A 23,536-nucleotide genomic window follows, 5' to 3' on the forward strand; every position below is an offset into this window, starting at 1 on the left:
AGCGTCATCTCACATTCCCTTTAACAACAGGCACGCTTGTTCCATAGCTGACTGCTATTATGGTGGCGTATTTGCCAGGCGCAGCCAGGAGCGTTCACAGCGCTATAATCACTGTTCAGTTGGGAACAGTTAGCTATTGATTTTTCATCTTGACAAAATGTAATACAGAATTGTCACAAAGACATACTTTCCGATGTTTTGGGATCATTCTCACTGAATCACGAGGTTATGAATGCATGGTGATATATTTGCAATGTACAATGTAATCTAACATTACCTCTCTATAGACAATGCATATCTTCCGTCAGTTAATCTCTTCTCTCCCGTGCTGCCGCTGGGGCATTTGGGTTAAATGGCATCGGCATGCAGTTCAACATCACGTCTCCTTAAGTCCTCTAACATTTCCTAATTTATGTCATCAACACATCAGTGATTCGTGAAAATGTGTACGCTAGATTTATGCCTATTTTTTTACATGGACACCACACTGATTTCCCTCGAGTGGTAATATTTTTCTTTGAAATTATGTATGGTTTACAGAAATGGGAACTACATTGTATAGATGAGAGGAGCTAGTGTGCGTTGCGCAGCACAGGCGGCCAAGCAAGGGCTTCGTTTAAGTTGACCTAACTTTCAACTCTGCACAGTATCCCATTAACTGCGTGACAGTAGACTATTTACAATATTTTCTGTAAAGCAGAGTTTGTAAACACATTATCATCAACTTAATTCACGCACAACATTTATTTGAGCAGGAGAGAGAATAACAATGAATGGATGCAGCAACTACAGAAATTGTACAGAAATTGTAACCATACTTGCTGCTTTCTTGTACTATCTGTTGCTGGTTAACAGCATATGAAAAGCTGATTTAAGCTAATTCACTAACTCGAGACTTCAAGGCCATCATGGATATAAAACGTTTTTTGAAAATAACGAAAGGATGGAGGGAACATAGCAAAGCTTGGAGTTATTTCAGATGGGCTACAACAAGGTAGGCAAAATTATGGTGCTTAAAACCTTACACAACGGTAAATTGGAACAAAACTAAAAGTAACTTTAGCCTTTATAGGGCTGTAGCCTATAAAGTTGTCCAGATTAATAGGTCGTAATTAGGCGTTGTTGTAAAGATATTGCATGTAGATGTTGTACTTTATAGGCTACTAAATATTTAGGTCACCAATGCACGAACAAAACCGGGAAATGGACAAATATTATCAAGGCTTTGAATGTTTCCGTCTGTGCACGGGGGTGTCTGTAGATTGGGTTGCAACGCATTCATAAATGCAGGCCTGTGGTCATGCATGCGCCCTTAAAATAGCATCTGCATTTTCGCCACAGACTTTAGACCAGGGAGTTCCTGGTCTGTGGCGGAATTGTTTTCTGAAACTGCAAAATATCAACAGTGAACGTTTGCGCCGGAACACGCCCCGTCTTTTCGCTGAACCGCCCCCGTGGGCGCAATCGAATTCCCTAATTTACAGGCATGTACCTGTGGAGGGAAAATTCCAATATGCGCTGACTGCAAAATAGGAAAGACAAACTCGCGAGTATACAAAGTCAATTGCGCCGGGACGGAAGATAGAGCCCTATGTATGTGAATGAGCTTACTAGCTAACGTAAGCTAGTAAGCTAACGCAATCAGGTTTAAAAAAATAGCATTATAAACATAATAAAAATCTGTTGACAACCAACCTATCATCTAAAGTTGCCCTACTACAATAGGCTAACCAAATGTGTTTTGTCTGAAATTCATTATTGACGTAGGAACATTATCTTTAAGCTAGCCTCTCTCCACATCAAGGTTTGCAGGCTAACTTTTGGCTTTAAAATTTCGGTCAACATTTAAGCTATAAATATCAGTTAAACAAGCAGCACAAAATCCTCAAAGAACAATACCAGTATCTAATAGTGCAGTTGGTATAGGAAATGCATATGACAATTAAAAAAACGTCGTACATTCGTCTACTTACCACTGACAATATCGGGCAGAAAGCAATGGAAGTCAATGGGGCTACAGCCGTGAATGTCAAAGTTTGGAACTGTTGAGCTCAGCATAAAGCGGAAGTAGCGTGGAAAAAGCGCCGCCATTGTTTCCTATGGAAGTCTATGGGAGTGTCGCAACTCTCTTTTTATATGGCTCTGGTCTAACCCATTAAACTTCAGGCTCTCGTGTTTTGCTGAATGATATTTTACTCTGCAGATCACCCTAGTAGATAACAAGAATTACAGTCTCTAGAATTGTAGGTCAGAAATTAAACTGGGCCACAGATGGTAAGCACAATTGCATTAGCTTAAAACTATCTAGTCGTGTATAACCTAAAACTAGCTTAATTAAAATGCCACAGCCCATACATTTTTTTTTTTAGAATATAGATATTAAGAGAATAAATCATTATGCAAATACTTTTACTTTTAATACTTAAAGTACATTTAAAAGCAGGTACTTTTTACTTTTACTTAAGTAGGGTTGTCATTGTGGTACTTTTACTTTTACTAAAGTAAATATTTCTCTGTGTATTTGTACTTTTGCTTAAGTACTGAGATTCAGTTCTTCCCCCACCACTGACTACTGGACTGTATGCTGGACATTATGCAGGAACACATTATACAGGACCTGAAAAACACAGAATTCATGGCAGTACAGGCCGATGAAACGGCCGATGTGTCAACTCATTGCCAACTCGTTCGTTTAGATGCAGCCAACACAGTGCAGGAGAGGTTTTTTTGTATCAAGGCAATTGGTGGAGGCACGACTGCAAAGGCCATCTCAAAAGTACTGCTGGAACAGCTGAATGTGGTTTGTTCACCTGATAAGGAGACGGACAGGGATAGGCTAATAGCGCAGACATTTGATGGGGCGAGTGTAATGCGAGGAGCCACAGGTGGAGTGAGGAGGAAAATTCAGGACATTTATCCAAATGCTCATTTCTTATAACCTGACCCTCGCCAGATGAATTTCGTTCCGCTTAGCTCCGCCTAGCTTCACTCACATCCATCTGGGACCTCTTCCATTGAGAGTGATTTCTGCAACCGACTTTATGGTTCAGCCAATCAGGACGCAGGGCGGGAGTTTCATAGATGTGACGTAGTGGAGAAGCGACCGTGAGACTGTTATCACCATCACGGGTTGGCTTCGATGTGAGTGGTTGAAGTAGCACGTCAATAGATGACGGACAAGTGGCTTATTCAATCATATGCAAGCATTTTTTGATTCCAATGGATCAGTTCCAGATGGATGAGTGGAGCTAGGTGGAGCGAAATTCATCTGGCGAGGGTCAGGTTACATTTCTTACACTGTTACGCACATCAGTTGAATTTGGTGATTCAACAGGCTGTTTCATCGATTACACCCGTGCGATGCTTCTTTTCAGTGGCTTTTCGGCCTATTTCTCACGCTCTCCGAAGAGAAGCGCTACTTTGGACGGCATTGTAGCAAGGAGGTTGCCCCGGGCATCTCAGACGCGATGGAACTTCCATAGTCATGCAGTTAGTACAGTGTATGAGAACAAGGATCTTTTGCTCGAATGCTTTGACACTATTCAAGCCTCTCCAGACTTTGATACAATCTCAATCAGAGAGGCAAAAGGTTTCTGTCGAATGCTGGAGGATAAAGAATTTCATTACTTCCTAGAGTTGTTCCATAGCATACGGTCCCGTGTAGACACACTTTGCGCAGCTTCAGAGGAGAAATATTGATGCTGTACATACACACAGATTAACAGAAAACTTTGTAAACTCTATTTCAAAAGTTCGCGACTCCGTGCCTTCAATTTGTCCACATTGATGCAGGGCCTAGACGAGGAATTGCTACAAATTTGCAGAGAGTAGGATATGAGGTGTGCGACACAGTGATTGCCAATGCAAGGGATAGATTTACTTTTACTGGTCACTTGGCCGCAGCTGTTTTGTTTGACAGTGAGCGTTTTCCTGAATACTCAAAAGACTTCCCCACAGCAGTATTGGGAAAGGCAGTTGATGCAAATTAAATGTTGAGCAAACCACCTGCAAACAGAGCTTTCTCTCATATATGAGAATCCTGACTTCAGAACATGCAGCAGCGCAATCGCATTGTTTCAGTTTTTTAATAACAACAACTTGCAGGATGTGTTTTCCGAAACTTCGAAGCTACTTCATATTCTGATCACTACGCCCATGACAACCGTGGAGTCTGAGCGCTGCTTTTCCACACTTAAACGAATCAAGACGTTTCTTAGAAACACCATGACACAGGACAGACTAAATGCACTGGCAATGTTGTCAATTGAAATTAAAATATCCCCGATTTCAATAAAACTGTGATCGAGAGATTTGCGCATTTGAAAGATCGCCGTGCCAAGTTCCTTTATAAATGAGGTGAAAGGAGGATGGAACTGTGATCTGACAGCTCAGTGTGGCTTAGGCCTATAGGCTCATATTTGACTTGTTTTTGTTGGCTCTGTAGGCTAATTAATCTTGCCTTTCAATGGGCTACGATTGTTTTAGCTCCCAAAAAGCATGCCATGCCAAAATGTTCCTTTAGTTTTCTGTGCGCTTCAGCAATTTTTTTATTTTTCTGCGCTGGTTGGTAGGATGATACCGTGATAAACTGAAACAGGAGTTTCTGAAATAAAATATCTTTACTGTCTTGTTTTAGCATGCAATTTTCATTTAGTTTTCTATGCTCTTCAGCCAATTTTGTTTTCTGCGCTTGTTTTCTGCACTGGGTTTCTGCGAAGTGCTGCGCTATGGTTAATGAACTGAAACAATAGTTTTGAAAAGAAAAGTTATTTATCTTAGACTAATGTGCTGTTTCAGCAACAAACATGCGATTTTCATGTTTTTTATACTCTTCTGCCGATTTTGTTTTCTGCGCTGGTTTTCTGCTCTGCGCTATGGTTAATAAACTTCAAACATTTCTTTCTAAAACAACATTTTCTTTACATCTCATATTTTTTTCTCTTCCTCTTAAGTAGGCTATGTCAACTTTGTGCAGCCTATATAGGCTACGATTTTCAGACTTTGTTGATGGTTCTGTCACACACACTGGGGTTACCATGAAATATTGCATTGCATTATGTTGCTGCTGGCAGACATGTTTATAGAGATGTAGGCTACTCACCATCTATGGTTATTAGAAGCCTTCTTGATTACTAATAGGCCCAATTCCAGGTAGGATTGGTGCGTCGGTGCTCGGGCCCTAAATATAGCCGCAAGCGGCAATGGTGGGCCTGAGCACCTGCGGGCCGCAACCCGTGACATTTCGGAATCCAAAAAAGCACCGACGTGGTCCGTTTGTGAAATGTACATATTTGATGCATGTGCTATTCGTTTTTGTATTTTATTTTCTGGCACATTTACTTGCCTGGCCAGGTGGGGGCGCAATGCAAGGCAGGCCCATTGGGCGTCATCATAATCATAAAATATATTAACCTGAGAAATTTCAGACCATTCATTTTGAGCAAAGAACATTTCTGATACACTTTTTGGTTGGCCAGATGGTGGCGCTATGTTAGGCATGGAAATTACACATGTGAATATCATCAAAATAATGATATTTAATTAAAATTTTGTAAATAAATTCCAAAAAGCGATTTTGACTTTGGCCACCTAATCTGATTAATCTGATGCATCTGATTGTGATATCCAACAGACTTGGAAAAAACACATTCCTTCTCTTGTCAATTGGTGGCGCTATGCAAGGCATGTTAATAAGACATATGAATATCATCATGATGATATCTAATTTTGTGCAAAATTTCAGATCAATCAGTCAAAGCATTGAAAATGTTTGGCACATTTCCTGATTGGTCCGATGGTGGCGCTATGCTAGGCATGTGAATTCCACATGTGAATGTCATCACAATCATGATATCCAATATTTTGTTAAGTTTCAGATCAATCCATCAAAGCCTTGAACATTTTTGGCACATTTCCTGCTTGGCCAGATGGTGGCACTATGCTAGGCATGTGAATTACACATGTGAATATCGTCACAATAATGATATCTAATATTTTGTAAAGTTTCAGATCAATCAATAAAGGCATTGCCAATATCTGGCACATGTTCCTGCTTGGCCAGGTGGTAGCGCTATACCAGGCAGGCCCATTGGGTGTCTGGTAGGGGTGTAACGGTACACAGAAGTCACGGTTCGGTTCATACCTCGGTTCGGACATCACGGTTCGGTACGAGTTCGGTACAATGGTGGGAAAAGCAAAACAAAAATGCAGAAAGCATTTTTTTTTTGTACATGTCTCAGGCTGTACCACCTAGTGCAGGGGTGGGCAACTAATTTCCCCAAGGGGCCACATGACAAACTGGGACTGTTGAGGAGGGCCGGACCCAAAATACCGAACTCAAGTCTGAACTCAATTCTGTCCAATTCTATTCTGTTCTTGTATAACATTAAGTAAATCATATGGTTTTGTTTACTACTCGTAAGAACAGATGAAAATGTGAGGGAGACCAAGGAAAAACAGCAATAGGCTATTTATCTATGTCCAGTATTTAATCCTCATTCTCGAAAATGATTTTTTGACATTGACATTTTTTTTTTTCAGTTTTCAAAGGCTGATATAAAAAAGTACTACAATATCTATATAATTAGGCTAGACCATGAAAATGTGAAAGAGTCAGTACAACCGTAGGCCTGTGCCACCATTTCATCAACACTCAGCAATATTTCATCATTACCATCATTAAATTAACTCTATGCATAATTAGACTATGAAAATGTGAAGCAGACAATAGTAGGCTGTCATTAGTTAATCAACATGCACAAAGAAAACTATTTTAAAAATGTAGGCTATGTTTTTGCTTTAACTTTATGCACAAAACTGTGATTGGTCAACTCGCCCTGTGTGTTGAGCCGGCTGCTTCAAGCAACCTGTGGGTAGTAGCATCATACTAGTTCGCTAGCATGCTTTACAAATAAACTCAGACATATTTTGGTTACAGTGACGGGGTTATCCGAATGTAAACTGTCTATCTGCCAGTAACGTTTTGAAATTAACACTTCGTATCTCCAACAAACAGCAGGAGTTCGTTCTGACAACCTTTGCGGTGGTGAGCGACGCAGACATAAGAGACAGCACATCAGTAAGGGTGTTTACATCGTAGCCTATGCATCCCCGCACAAATGTATGGGCGTACAAATAGCAGTCGCTTTCAAAATAAAAGCAATGATATTGATTTGCGTGCATTATCTCTATGTTAGGCTCTTGACTATTTCACGGACTCTTTCACGGACCTTACGCGGGCCGGTCAGGGAAAGCCCACGGGCCGGATGTGGCCCGCGGGCCGTATGTTGCCCATGTATGACCTAGTGTCATACAGTCTCTTCCCTGAGCTATCTGCAACAGCCTGAAGTGTGTAAGATGTAGGCTAAACAGTACAATAAGTACCCAGACTCCATCTGTAACTTGTAAACAAAATAAGACAATCAGCTATAAAACTGAAAATAGGCCTACAGCATCTCTTATTTCTGAAAGTGCAAATTACATAGAAAAATGGTTTTTAAAAATCCACTTAAGCAAGACCTTCATCTGTGTTTAGTTGTATATGGAAGGGTCTACAATTTGCCTCAATATTTTTTTATTGTGTGTAAAGTAATAATCTAGCCTACTAACTGTGAAAATATCACACTTTTTTGCCTTTTAAAAAAAAAATGAAATTGCTCCTTTCATTTCAGAAACAGACAACTAGAAGTCACGTGACTTTAGCCTGGTTAGCGTTGTCACTTTATTTTACTGTCTATGCACTTAACACTACCCGCTCCTCATCTGAGAAGTTACAAGTTACCCCAACATAAAGGTAATTACCACGTGATTTACATTTCTGTCATTACGAAATCATTTAATTTAATCCATAGGTTTTGGCCCTATTTGTATGTGTATCCAAAGGCTGCTGAAGCGCAGGGTAAGTTGTTTTTTCCCCTCGTTTCAGTGATTGGTAGCCTACATCATCTGGGTGATGGCTTCGAATATGTGTAGCATTTTTTCCACTCACATACCCAACAACTGCTGAACAACGCCGACACACAGTTTCATCTTATCCACCACTCTTTCGCCTGTTAACGTTACTGTAACTGAAGTTCTCAAACTTGCGATATTAAAGAGACCAGCGGATCCTCTAACTCTTGTGGGTCTAACCTTAGTGCTGCTAATGACTGACGGACTCAACCGACGACCTGACAAAAAAAACATAGGCGCCAATCAGAGCTAAGGCGAGGCTACAGATTAGCGTTAGGTGTCGCTAAAGAACTCCCGTAACTCTCGCTACTTAACAGTAATTGCGCATGACATTAATTAATCCGCACACGAGTTTTATGTATTTTTATACCGTGTATTCTCCGTGTAAATTCATGCACCGAACCGTGACGCCCGTACCGTTTCGGTTCAATACGAATACATGAACCGTTACACCCCTAGTGTCTGGATATCATCATAATCATAATATCTATTAACCTGAGAAGTTTCAGACCATTCATTCAAAGCATAGAACATTTCTGGCACATTTCCTGCTTGGCCAGAAGGTGGCGCTATGCTAGGCATGTGAATTACACATGTGAATCCTCACAATAATATCCAATATTTTATAAAGTTTCAGATTAATCAGTTAAGGCATCGTCCATTTCTGTCACATTTCCTGCTTGGCCAGGTGGTGGCGCTATGCCAGGCAGGCCCATTTGGTGTCTGGATATAATCATAATCATAATATCTATTAACCTGAGAAGTTTCAGTCTGTTCATTCAATGCACTTTGACTTTATGACACATTTCCTGTTTATGTGTTAAAATCATAACGTATTACAAAATATCAAAAATCCCTTGACAATTTACGTTAAGTATACGTTAAGTGATACTACAATAGCAGTTATGTGATATATTTGTCAAACTAGGCTTTCAGCTCAGATCTGTGCGCGTTCTCGGTGTTGGGATGACTTTGGCCAATCTCGAAACGTGGAGACACACAAGACCGCCTCTATTTAAAAACAATTACTTCCGCATTCATGAGCGATAGCTTAATCTACACTGCGGTCATTTTTTGTGTCTAACCTATAACATCAAATAAATCAATTGTCATCAGTTGGTGTATGGTATGCACATCCATAGTGGGATATTTGCACGCACAGCACTATTAAAGCGCATTCGAGATCCAAAATGTTAGTAGAGGCGGAGGTCCACCTGTAGATATATGACAGAATCCTACACGTGAGAGAACTTGAGAGACAATTGATTGGTCAGTGGGTGGTAGATTACACGATTTGAGCTATAACTTAGCACATAACCTCTTCCCGACCAGGTTTGGTTGACAGCATAAGATACCATGGTGATATACTGTAGCGACACTAAAACAGATCCACTTTCGTGTCACAGCATACCCTGGCTTTGAGCGCAACACACCTACCAAATTTGTGGGGTATACTACGAAGCATGTTAGACATATCTAGGCTATGTAGACATATCGAGGCTTCACAAAGCCTTGACTCAGGGGTATACGTTAAGTGATACTACAATAGCAGTTATGTGATATATTTGTCAAACTAGGCTTTCAGCTCAGATCTGTGCGCATTCTCGGTGTTGGGATGACTTTGGCCAATCTCGAAACGTGGAGACACACAAGACCGCCTCTATTTAAAAACAATTACTTCCGCATTCATGAGCGATAGCTTAATCTACACTGCGGTCATTTTTTGTGTCTAACCTATAACATCAAATAAATCAATTGTCATCAGTTGGTGTATGGTATGCACATCCATAGTGGGATATTTGCACGCACAGCACTATTAAAGCGCATTCGAGATCCAAAATGTTAGTAGAGGCGGAGGTCCACCTGTAGATATATGACAGAATCCTACACGTGAGAGAACTTGAGAGACAATTGATTGGTCAGTGGGTGGTAGATTACACGATTTGAGCTATAACTTAGCACATAACCTCCTCCCGACCAGGTTTGGTTGACAGCATAAGATATCATGGTGATATACTGTAGCGACACTAAAACAGACCCACTTTCGTGTCACAGCATACCCTGGCTTTGAGCACAACATACCTCGCTAACTAATCGAGATTATAGTATACCCCATTGGTGTGTCTAGCTGAAAGTATATGCCAACCACGGCATCAGTCACCTAAGGGGGCGCTAGCTAGTCCCTGGGCCACACCTGGGGCCACGCTCTTGTACCTACTGTAACTGCTTTGCGTGACACCTGATTTGTGTGGCAAATTTCAAGACTTTTCACCCATCTTAACCACCTCAAAAAAGGAAAAACGCTCTGAGACAAAGTTAAAATCGGAATACTCGTAATAATAATAATAATAATCCTTACAAAAACAATAGGGCCTTGCGCCCTTCGGTGCTCTGGCCCGAATAATAATAATAATAATAATAATAATAATAATAATAATAATAATAATAATCCTTACAAAAACAATAGGGCTTAGCACCTCTCGGTAAATCACAAAACACAACAGCAAATCAAATAACACAACGGCAAATCACAAAACACAACAAAAATATTTTGTGATTTGCTGTTCTGTCTCGTGATTTGCCGGTGTGCTTGTTAATTTGCTGTCGTGTTTTGTGATATGTTGTTGTGGTTTTGTTGTTTTATGATCTGCTGTTATGATTTTTGGATTTGATCCTGTAGTTGACTGTTGGCTTGGCTAAAACATACACTATTATAACCAATCAACATGTTATTTCAGGATTATTGAAACTAGAGGTTAGGCCCAGATATTTCAGAAATCGATCTAAAGTTAAATAAACACATTTTATTTTCAGGCACAATGTAGCAATTGAATAACTAATGGCTATGTCAGTTCCATTTTACAATCAACCATTGCCCAGAAATATCATCATAATCAGTTATGAAATGAAAAGTGTTAATACATTAAATTGTGTTTATGTAATAAATACATAACAATATAATCATATGAAAACAATAATATGTAATATTCATGTTATGCTGTTCTCTCTTCTATCTGATGATGGCTGTAGGTGGTGGTGAATGCGCTAGTGGGATCCATCCCCTCCATCTTCAATGTGCTGCTGGTCTGCCTGATCTTCTGGCTAATCTTCAGCATCATGGGTGTCAACCTCTTTGCCGGAAAGTTCTACTACTGTTGGAACACCACGACAGAGGAATATTTTTTTCATGAAGACGTTAACAATAAGTCAGATTGTTATGACCTCATGGAGTTTGGTATTGATGCTCAATGGAAGAACGTTAGGGTCAACTATGACAATGTGGCCATGGGTTATCTTTCTCTGTTTCAAGTGGTATGTTTAAAGATTTTTCTAATTTTTAAGAAATGTGATCTTTCCATTCTTTTTCTAAGTAGGATCTTCTGTCAAATATTTTATGCAGGTTTTAAAAAAAGCACACTCAAAAATTACCCAACAATATCACTTATCACATTGTACCAATGGATACAAACAGAAGTCAGTGGCTAGTAGTGGCTCCTTGGATGAAAATCTTGTAGGGCAGATATAGTCTAATGATAGAGTAACTGAATTCAAGTTTTTATATTGTGGACACACCGCATGAGATGCAACTGGACCACTGAGGGCACACCGGCTTCCTGGCAGTCAGCAGTCAAAACGCGCTTTAATTTAGTAATTATAAGGGAATTCACTATAACTGTACATGGTAGACTTAAAACCAGCTACGACATGACTAAGCGATTGTACATGCTCATATAGACGCAAAAAGTTAATGGGGCATCAACCTTGCTTGTTTTGAGAAAAATATGTTTTATTCACGATTTACAGTTTTTTCCAATTGCTAAAACACAATTTTGCAAACTAGGCTGGTTTTATCAAAATTCACACACAATTCACAATACCACACACCCAAACTGTAAAATACCTCATATAAGAGGGAAAGGGATATGGGATACAATTAGCTCTATAATGCCACAATACAAAACCACAATTCAATTAAATAACTTTTGCACCACATGACACATTCATATTACCAGATTTTTGTCTCACCAACTACACTCTGTTGGGCATAATGAAAATCACTCGCATCTTTAGTATGCTTTGCCATAATACTAAAATAGTTCAAATTGTAGAAAATTCTTCACATGCACAGAACTATTTGCAGATACACACACATGCTGTTGAAACATTTATTTTTTTATTTTTCACCAAACAAGTCAGTGCAACATATGGACATATGTTGGCCAATTAGCTAATGTAGTGGCATTTTGAATGGCAGCATTTTGAAATGTCAAACATTGTTATGTCTTATACAGAGAACCGTGTTCAGATTTAAAAAGTGCCATTTTGAATTGCAAAATGTGTGTAAAGCAGAAAATGTGTATCAACTTTTAGAGACTTGAAAAGAGGTTTTGCTCTCTGTGTGTCAGTTTAAATAATTGTGCAATGCATGTCACTTTAGTGTGTTAGAAATGGGAAAAAACTGTAACGGAAAAATACTACACTACCCCAAATCCTAACGTGTAAAAACCATAGACAGTAAAAGAATGGAAACGGTAGGAAGTTAAGGCCCGTACACACCAGATACGATACGAAATAACAGTGTGAAAATGCGAAAAATTCGTGTGCAAAATTTTCACACTCAAAGTGTACACACCAAGTCCGATGCGATTATTTTAATATTTCGCATTCTATTTCACGCTCACGTCATGCAGGTTCACACAGCGACTTTCAGTAAGCAGGGAGAACTCATAAAATCATCAAGATTTGAAACGGATTATAGCCTTGATCATTCATGGAACCGTGCATTGGCTTGAGAGGTGCTAGGGAAATTAAAGCTTACGGCCATCCTTCCTATCCCTTGTCTATTCTACTTGTGCTATTTTGATAATTGTGCAGGCGAACCACTGACGGAACACATATAAGTTGGTTGGGCTCATTAGTGCACCCATACACCCACCCCACTACACAACACACACGCAACCAGATTCTATAACGCTAGGCGGGAAGGGACATGATTAACGTGGGCAGTAGTTTAAGGAGGATACGCTTTTATAGAGTTAAGCATTCTTCCTTGAGAAAAATTTGAACTCCGAGTCCGGGTAAATAGACGGACACAGAGAGGTTAGCAGGGAATGACAAGCTGATTTTGAGCTGAGCTCAACGTTGCGCTCTGCCCCACATTGAGCCCAGCCCCGATTTGCAAGCTGCAGCCAGGGGTACTTGCAAGATGGGCTCATGGGATGAGTAGTTCCTTCACTTGGAAATGAAAATATGTACACAGTCTTGTACCTTTGCCTTTTTTTCTGTTTGTCTTGTTTTGCTTGAAATGATGTTGTCGAGGCTTATTTAAGCCAAGCGCTTGCTGCAGTTCCATATCTGGCCAACAGATTTACATAAGAAAAAAACTGTATGGTGCTGTGGAAAGCAGAAAAGATATTTGTGCAAAAATTACTATTTGTTGCAAGAAAAGTTTGCTTGCATTTGACTTGCAGTTTGAGGAATCAAGAAGTTTTCAAACCAAACATGAATCCTATTAGACCAAATGAGATGGTAATAATATATTTGTGTCTTACACACAGGCAACATTTAAAGGATGGTTGGACATCATGTACGCAGCAGTTGATTCACGTCAGGTTTGTTTTTCCCTGTAGAATAAGCTCACAAACACTGCTTAAACAGTTTATGTGTAAAATGGTGTTATTTAAAATATCACTCATTTTCCTCTTCTTTGACAGATTGAAGAGCAACCTGAGTATGAAGCAAACCTCTACATGTACCTCTATTTCGTCATATTTGTCATCTTTGGCTCCTTCATCACCGCCAATCTCTTCATTGGTGTCATCATTGACCATTTCAACCAACAGAAAGCAAAGATAAGTACATAATATGACCACCGCTCAGTCCTGCATGTTCTCTCTGCAGCAAGTAAATCACACTTGATTTCTCTCCATCTCCTACTACTCCAGTGAGTGTGTTCTCAGTGTCTCTCTGTGTGTGTGACAGCCCTACTTGTGCCTTGTCTCTCCATCTGTCAGCCTGTAAATGGGAGTGTTGAACCAGGTGGTTCTTGACAGTGAGTCAAGAGAGATAACATTTTGTACATTTTAAACCACACCATGGGCTCTATTTTAACGATCAATAACCCAGCGAAAGCGTATTCTTATCTTGATGCAAAGTTTATTCCTATCTTAGCCTACACTTGATTTTTGCGACATTACTGTGAAAATCACTGTTATTAAGCCTTGCGCCCAGGGGTGTGGCAATTAACAACATAAAGGGCCAGGGACGTGCACAGGGGGGTTGCTCAGGTTGCCCGGGCAACTGCCCATATCCCCTTCTCGACTCACGTTGCCCTTCCGAGGGGGGGGGGAAATAAATAAATAAATCGTAGGCTACAATGGATGCAGAGTTTCACATAGGCCTAGATAAAAAAAAAATCGCAAAGCCTCATTCACTTCCATTCGGGCACCGAAAGTGAAAGTCAGCAGGGGAAGGGCAAACTCTGTTTACGTGGCTGCAGCGCTGCACGCGACCAGCACCTGAGCCTGCATGAGCGGTCCTAGCAGAAGGAGATTGTCGCAGTTGTCGGAAAAGGTGAGTTTGTGATGTATAACAAACGAACGATCATCATCATCAAGTTTTATGAAATGAATTCAAATCTTCATAAATCCAGGCTGAGTTTGCCACGTTTAGCCTAAATAATCAGACAGGTAGCCTAGCTTGCAGACAAGCAGCCTGTTATCACATAGCTCGAAGTATTCAAGGAAAACAATGCTAACATCATATTCCCCACACTATTCAAACTAATCAAAATATATGCCACTCTACCCGTGTCCACTGCAACGGTAGCCTAGAACTTTCCTTTTCAAAACTGAAGCTGGTCAAATCAAGGCTCAGAAATCAGTGTGGTCAAGATCGGCTATGTGACCTTCTGCTGGCCATAGAGAAGGGGACATTCTAACGCTTAACGTGAAAAAGCTTAATGTGGCTTAAGGTAGGAAAACAAGGATCAATCATGACCAAATTTCTCATGGCCATATCTTGACATAAACACTTAAGCCTGTCAAAAAAACTAACTTGAGTGCAGGCCCGTCGCAAGAGGGGGGCGAGGCCCTGTGCGAACTTGACAGGTGCGAGGCCCTTTTAACTATACGTGCATGGAATCATGCAATAGCCTACTTTACACGTAACTTAGGCTACTGTCGGTGTATATTTAGTAGTAGGATAATACATTGACACGTCTTTAAGAGGGGGAATGATATATAACATTATAGCAGGCACAAATCGTTGGCCATAATAAGCCGTTTATTATCCGCCTAGTTGTCACGGACTGTTACGGGCTGCTACTTGAATTGACCCAAAAGCAGGACAACACACCAAGAGTAGATTTACTGGTAATGCTTTAGAATAACATGTGCTTATTATGTATTAACAGTGCATAATAAGCAGTTAACAATTCATTACTAACAGTTAGTTAACTGTTGTTATCCTTTAATAACATTAACTAACTGTTAACATGCAGCTTGTAAGTGATAATAAGCAGCCTTTTAAGTTACTTACAAGCATATTTGTTAACAGTTGTAAGTGTTAACAAGCAGCTTGTTAATGGTGTATAAGACAAAGAGGTGGATAACTAATACGCTTATAAGACCTCTCTTACCTATTTGTAGTAAATTTTGCAGCCCCCCAATCTAAAGCGAGGACCATGTAGCCTAAAGTTCCACAAGCCCAACCTTCTATCTCTCTATACTGTATCTCTCTATCTAGCTTGGTTTAGCTGTGAGAAATACACCTTCAAAATTGTTGCAGTGAGCAGGAATCGAACCCTGGTCTCCCGTGTCAAAGAGTGCATTGCTATTTATTGAGCTACACTACTGTTCCTAATTGACTGATGGAAAATATTCTGATGTTCTATATCATACTAGCTATGCTTTTTAGAAATATGTTTCTGATGGAAAAGTGGTGTTTAATTTCCATAATCTTTGTTCAGTGAACGCATAAAACAGTTTGTCAGTTTGTCAGCAGTCTAAAGATATGCCAGCTTTGTATATAGTTTGGTTACCTAGCAACCGAGGCTTAAAGACGATAAGTGGGTGCGTTCAAAGCTCTGGTTTAAAGTTGCAAACATAGGCGAACGTTCGTGATCGATTTGAAACATGTTTCAGTTTGCCTTGAACAGAGGCGAACATTCGTGGTCTGTTTCTGCATTAATTAAACACCACTTTTCCATCAAAAACATATTTGTAAAAAGCATAGCTAGTGTGATATAGCACTTCTGAATATAGAATCAAAATAAATAATTTCATCAGCTGTACAAGGCAAGTAGTGTAGCTCAATAAGTAGCTCTGCACTCTTTGATGCAGGAGACTGGGGTTCGATTCCTGCTCACTGCAACCATTTTAAAGGTGCATTTCTCACAGCTAAACCAAGCTGTATAGAGAGATAGAAGGTTGGGCTTGTGGAACTATAGGCTACATGGTCCTCGCTTTAGATTGGGGGGCTGCAAAATTTACTACAAATAGGTAAGAAAGGTCTTATAAGCGTATTAGTTATCCACCTTTTTGTCTTATAGACCATTAACAAGCATTAACAAGCTGCTTGTTAACACTTGCAACTGTTAACAAATATGCTTGTAAGTAACCTAAAAGGCTGCTTATTAACACTTACAAGCTGCATGTTAACAGTTAGTTAATGTTATTAAAGGATAACAACAGTTAACTAACTGTTAGTAATGAATTGTTGAGTGCAGCGCAGGAATATTACAACAATGACACAGAAGGAACATAACGAAACTAGGGGTTTATATACACAGGGATTTAACAAGGCTAACAAGGCACAGGTGGACAAGAAACAAGGTAAAACAAGAGACAGGTGAACACAGGGCTGGAAATCATAATTAAACTAGCAGACTAATAATGAGGAACAGGTGAGGGGCGGAGACACAGGGAACTGAGACATGGCAAGACAAACAAAGGAGCACATGGCTGATAGGAACTAAAACACAGGGACAGGAAGTAAACACAGGACCACATAGCACAGGAGGTAAACAAAGGAGGGACAGGGAACACAGGATCGTTACAGTACCCCCCCCCCCTTTAAGGGCCGGATTCCAGACGGCCCAACAGAAAAAAGAAGCCCAAGCAGGGTAGGTGGAGGGGGCCAAAGGCAGGAGGGTCAGGCGGGCGGCCGGGTGGATGGCCGGTCAGGGACGGCAGTTCAGGCGGGCGGCCGGTCAGGGACGGCGGTTCAGGCGGGCGGCCGGTCAGGGACGGCGGTTCAGGCGGGCGGCTGGTCAGGGACGGCGGTTCAGGCGGGCGGCCAGTCAGGGACGGCGGTTTAGGCGGGCGGCCCGATGGACGACCGGTCAGAGCCCGAGCCTGTGTCGGAGCTGGATCAGGATCCGGAGCCTGAGTTGGAGCTGGAGCAGGATCGGGAGCAGGATCAGGTGCCGGAGTCGGAGCTTGAGCAGGATCGGGAGCCGGGACTGGAGACAAAGTCGGTACTGGAGCTTGAGCCGGTGCAGGAGCTGGAATCGGAACCGGAGTCGGGGTTGGAGCCGGAGTCGGAACTGGAGCCGGAATCGGGGCTGGAGCTGGAGCCGGAATCGGAACTGGAGCCAGAATCGGGACTGGAGCGGGAGCCGGAATCGGGGCTGGAGCTGGAATCGGGACTGGAGTCAGAGCGTGAGTCGAACTCGGGACTGGAGGGAGGCGAGGAGCCGGGACAGAGCATGGAAGTGTCACTGGAGGAGCGTACTGTGGGGCTGGCACTGAAGGACACAAAGGGCTGGCCACTGGAGGAGACAAGGCTTGGGAAGGCACCGAAACAGGGACAGAAAACCCAGAGGTAGAAATGGCCTCTGCGGTATCAGGATCAGGATCAGAGAGGTGCTCAGGGAAACCTTCATGGTCTGTTGACCACTCCTCAGTGGACCAGTCGTCGTCATCTTCGGTGGACCAGACGTCCTCATCGTTCACCCAGAACTGCTCCCAAGGAAGCTCCCAAGGAACAACTGATAAATGCCCGCTGGGTCTATGTTTTGCTGTGTCATTCTGTCACGGACTGTTACGGGCTGCTACTTGAATTGACCCAAAAGCAGGACAACACACCAAGAGTAGATTTACTGACTTTAGTTACAGAGTGCAGCGCAGGAATATTACAACAATGACACAGAAGGAACATAACGAAACTAGGGGTTGATATACACAGGGATTTAACAAGGCTAACAAGGCACAGGTGGACAAGAAACAAGGTAAAACAAGAGACAGGTGAACACAGGGCTGGAAATCATAATTAAACTAGCAGACTAATAATGAGGAACAGGTGAGGGGCGGAGACACAGGGAACTGAGACATGGCAAGACAAACAAAGGAGCACATGGCTGACAGGAACTAAAACACAGGGACAGGAAGTAAACACAGGAGCACATGGCACAGGAGGTAAACAAAGGAGGGACAGGGAACACAGGATCGTTACACTAGTGCTAGGTTGTTACAGCCTGTTATGAGAAGCATTTTTCAACTTTAGTAGGCTATACACAGTGATTTAATTTACAATGGCACATATTGCATAAATACTTTATTGATTCTCATATTGGATATCCTCCTCCCTTTCGATGCTTTCCTCCAGTTGTAACGATCGAGTTGTTGTTAAATCACTACTGCCCTCATTGGTGCTAACAACATTAACATTAATGCTTGTCTCCATAACTGTAGCACCACTGTCACTATCCCTGTGTGCCTGCTGCTGCTCGGCCACATCTCTAGATGAATTATTCACAAACCGATCCAGAGAACCATGCAGTGTCTTGTTGAACTCCTCTTTCTGTTTTAGTTTCTTTCTTTTCTCAGCACCAGACTGAAATTTACGAAAGCAGTCGCGCGGACGTGCTGCCGACATTTCCCCTTCGTTCTGGCTCGCCTTCCCGGCCACTACAAGCCTGGCTGACCGCTACAACAAGCCCGCTACAAGCCTGGCCGGCCGGCGGCCGCTACAAGCCTAGCCTACGTAACGACATCATGAAATAAAATTAAAAGATATTCATTTTTATTTAGGCCCTACTTTGTTTTTAAATCTTAAACAATGTCTATGCAGATTTAAATGAAATACAGTTCTTTATTTTAGAGACATATTGTATAAAGAGCAGCAATAAAGATTTAGAGATAAATCTGCAACATCATTGGCCAGGTGCGAGGCCCATCAGAGCGCGAGGCCCTGGGCGACCGTCCAATTCGCCCCCCCCTTCCGACGGGCCTGCTTGAGTGCACGACAGGGCCCAAGGTGTGGTCTGGCGCATGATCTAAAAATCGCTATCTTACACCATCTAAAAAGCATTACGCCACTGACCAAGAAAAACCTGGTCTATAGCGAAAGGCGCATATGAAGCACAGCTGACGATGCACTGTCACGAGATGTAAGCAACAACTCCTGCAGGATAAATCAGGCTATGTTTTCAATGGTAACCCCTTGTCAGTCAATAGAGAAAGTAATTAACTGTGTATAACTGTTTTGTCGTTGACTATGACACCACGGTGAAGTTAGTTTCACTTTGCCTATGAGTTCAAACTAGATGTACCGCATAGCAGTACAAAATATGACCGCTGCTCAGTCCTGTACATCCTCTCCGCGAAAAAAAATCACACTTGTCAATTTGTCTCCATCTCCTACTCCATTCCCTACTCTTGCAACTTTTGTGTATACTTGTACATGCCTGCCTGTGTGTGTGTTTGCATGTGTGTGTGTGCCTGTGTGCATGCGTGCGTGCGTGTGTGTGTGTGTGTGTTTGTGAGTGTGTGCGTGCCTGTGTGTGTGTGTTTGTTTGTGTGTGTGTGTGTGTGCGATTTCAATATTTGAGTTTTTCAAAAACTGATAACCGATATATCGGCCATTAGTCATTTTTAACAAACACAATGTAAACATTTTCTCCCATAACAAGGTTCTAATCAAGGTGGGGCATTATGTATTTGAATAGGCCTAACTATCTAGTTTCCTATTAAAAAGGCTCTTCATATACAGTAATGTATTTTTTTAAGAAATAAAGGGTGCATAGAATAGAAAGAATAGTAAGAATAATAGAGGTCTTTGTTCTGTGATAACCACATTGCCAGTGACGGACTGGGATTAAAAAACGGCCCTGGCATTTTCACCAACCAGCAGCCCACACGGGGACGCGCATATTGCACGCGCGTGCATGTGCCTGCAACACACAGATATAACTTCACATGCACGGACATAACACGTTTGTAGCCCCATTGGTGATGAACTCTAACTTTAATATGCATAAAGACTGAACCAAGAACATGGATATATCAATGCACAACTCTAAAAATATGAAATATGAAAATGAAAAAAGAATAGCCTAGAATAGGCTACATGGATTTCTATGCAACGTCACGAAAACATGCGTGCGCAAGAGGCAGAAAGCACCATAGAACAGCATAGAGCAGTGCTCTCCATGAAAAGAACTAAATAAGTTTTTGTGCTGAAAACTGCACCAATTCGAAATCACGATGGTTAGAGAATGTTCAATATGTTCAATATCCCTAAAGGAATGCATGTCTTCGCCAAAAATGACAAAATATGATGTTAATGCAAATGAACGGCAAACTCTAGTCTATAGCCTGAAATGAGATGTTATTATCATTGAGACAACAGTGGACCAGGGGTATATAAAAAAATCCGATTGTAGCTTACAGCAGCCGACTATTTAAGTCAAGTTTATAACACTGTGGCACCAAGCGTCTTCTGCCCCACGGCTGCGCGCGAATGTAGGCCTAGTTTTGTTGGTAAACGGGAAACCCATCAGAGCAGCCGCTCCACAAACATGTCTTAATTAACGTCCTGCAGTTAACAAGGTGCGAAGGAGCTTGCTCATCAGCATCCAAGTTCATTATAGAACCTCTTTCTCTGTCGCCATCAGCATAAAGGCCTCCAAATTATCCTGTGACAATCGTGTCCTTAGGCGATTGTTGATGAATTTAAGAGTGGAAAAACTCCGTTTGCATGCCACTTGAGTACATGACTGTGTTAGTAGGAATTCATTTGCTAACCATATATAGTTGTAGGCACAGGTAAAGAGGTTTAACTGCTGGAGAAGGAAATAGCAACAGATTGCACAATTCTTGCAGGTAGCACATTTCTTGCTCACCAGGTTTATTTCTGTATCTTCCTATATCTCCGCGGCATCATCAAAGTCCGGCGCTTTGACTGTATACTCGTTTAGAGGAGACTTTTTCAGGCTGTCCCAGTGCGTGGCGAGATGTGTCAATTCCGACTATTTTCAACCGTATCACCTTCACTGAATTTAAGCAGACATTCTCTTATGTTTCGAAGTGCATTTGGGGGCAGTTTATTAGCTTTTATAAGGGGAAAATTCCAAGGATCAAGGCATGCTAGATCGGCAATTCCCCGTGCTGAAGGAAGTAGATGCATTCGGTTTTGAAATTCCCAGAAGTCATTGCTTCATGTAGCCTAACTTTTGTAAACCAATAATAAAATAAAAGATACAGGCAGCATATTTATTGTATTCCAATTTCAAACAATGCACTTTTAAATAATTTGATTGAATAAGGTTACAAAAGAATGTAGACTGATGTAAATATTGAGGGTCACCATGACTGTAGTGTAGAGACTCATGTCTGGTATAAATACTGATCAGTTTCCAACTATGAAGGAGGAAAAGGGAGTTAGAGATAAAAGCATGCCGCTCCGTCATTGGCCGGCCCAAACTTCCCACGAGGGGCCGTGGCCCTTCTGGCATCTGCCCAAATGCCAGACCGTCCAGTCCGTCAGTGCACATTGCCACAAACTACATTGTGAGCAGTTTATACTTAAAGGACAATTTCGGCGCAAGATGTACTGTACCTAGGGGTTAATAACACGTGTACATGAGTTACACATGAGTTCGTCCATTCTCTGGGATATGTTTTCATGCTAATCGAACGTGACCAGTTTTACCACAAACCGCTAATAAGCGTTTAGCGCTAGTCTTCGGGGCACACGCAAAGTAAAAAGAAATTGCTATTTCTATACCGCTAACAAGGCTCAAAATAGCACCACACTTCCACGGTAGCATAATGAGGGGCCCTACCAGGGATGGAAATTAAATATTTTTTCTACCTGCCACTGTGGCTGGATTCCAAAATCTACCAGCCACTCAACTTTTTTACCAGCCACTAGAGAAACGGCATGAAAATGTGATATCATGATTATAGTAGGCTATCCAAAATGATCACGGTAATCGCCATTATTGCAATATGACTAAAATGTGCTGAGTTTTGCCCTAAACCTGTCCTCCAAGCACAGTAGCAACAAAACTAAAGGTCAACAGAACCACATTCATATGCTATAGTGTCTTGTCATAAAAGTGGTGTGGCTCCTTTAAGACTCCATTTGTGTGAGTTCTGGAGCATCCTATAATCCAACTCTCCAACTTGATCTAACTATAGTGTACATCATCTGATTTAAATATTAAAATGCTTAGCATTTTGTGAAACTACATTGGAAAAACTCTGGTTGTACAGTTATCTAGGCGATATTGTTAACATTTATTTTGTATTTGGCCTTATCATATATGACAAAAGCCCAACGTTGGAGACCGTGTAGACATTTGCTTCAATTTCAAAACCGGATTACTCGCGAACGGCTATAACATAAGGGAATGCTTTACACCTTTGCGTTCGGTAAGTTCTGCTGTTTATTCTGATACGGTTTGTAATTTCTTTGAATGAAAAGTTTGTGAGATATTCCATCACGACGAATGGGTGTGGAGATGTCCGTCTGTCTGCCTCATAGGTCTAAATAGCAGCGTGTCGCGGGCCGGATTAAAATACCTAGGCCTACAGGCCAATTCAAAAGAGAACTATTTACGTGAGAATATTAGCCTGTGAAGATATAACGCAGATCCACAGATCACTAGATTTATGTCTATGCAGTCATCCTGAAATAATCTAGCAGTTGCACATGAAAGCATAGTGACAGTGTCTTAATGGTAGTGAAGTGAAAGTGAAGCGTTGCACCAGTGCCTATAGGCTATGCTGCGGTGGCGGCTCACTACGAGTTGTAGAACTTAAAATCAGCGCGATTTACCCTTATAGGCTGGTAACGTTAGGCTACATGATCCCTACAGACACTTTCTTATTTTTAACCGTCAATAAGTATGAAAATTAGATCGGATCTGACTATTTGTGGTACGCTAGCTCTACCCGCCACAGTGGCTGGTAAGTTGACCAAATTCACCCGCCAGCGCACAAAACTACCCGCATTTGGCGGGGGGCGGGTGGTTAATTTCCATCCCTGGGCCCTACATGTAAACCGAAGCATTGAGAACTTTGTAAGTGTACAGACAGTTTATTAAAATAGTAGTTAGTAGAAAATAGTTTAGTTTAGTGGTCCCTGGGGACCAAATAAAACATTTTCGTAGAAATCTAGTGGGGCTAAATGCCCACCAAGTTTCATGTCCCCCAGTGTTTCTGTGTCCCGGTTATCGTTGACCAAAAATTCAGGAAGTAGATGACGGGGGAAAAAAAACTTTGACAATCCCTATATGACCGCTACACAGATGTCATTCTCATTGGTTGAAGGAGGTTACGCCTAAAACACACCCATG

The 23,536-nt window shown here is 41.5% G+C and overlaps 1 protein-coding gene across 1 annotated transcript in view; it reads left to right on the plus strand.

Moving 5' to 3' along the window:
* LOC143102350 (sodium channel protein type 4 subunit alpha B-like) overlaps positions 1-23,536 on the plus strand; it is an 81,947-nt gene that overhangs the window by 55,025 nt on the left and 3,386 nt on the right. Inside the window, exons 21-23 of the mRNA XM_076265880.1 lie at positions 10,981-11,262; positions 13,509-13,562; positions 13,665-13,802. Coding sequence (XP_076121995.1) covers positions 10,981-11,262; positions 13,509-13,562; positions 13,665-13,802 — 474 coding nt within the window. The remainder of the gene's footprint in view (positions 1-10,980; positions 11,263-13,508; positions 13,563-13,664; positions 13,803-23,536) is intronic.

The sequence above is a fragment of the Alosa pseudoharengus genome, unplaced genomic scaffold (assembly GCF_046254945.1).
Source record: "Alosa pseudoharengus isolate Yale_2024_CS ecotype anadromous, Long Island Sound unplaced genomic scaffold, YU_APseudo_1.1 YU_APseudo_1.1_scf_4, whole genome shotgun sequence".
Taxonomy (NCBI): Eukaryota; Metazoa; Chordata; class Actinopteri; order Clupeiformes; family Clupeidae; genus Alosa; species Alosa pseudoharengus.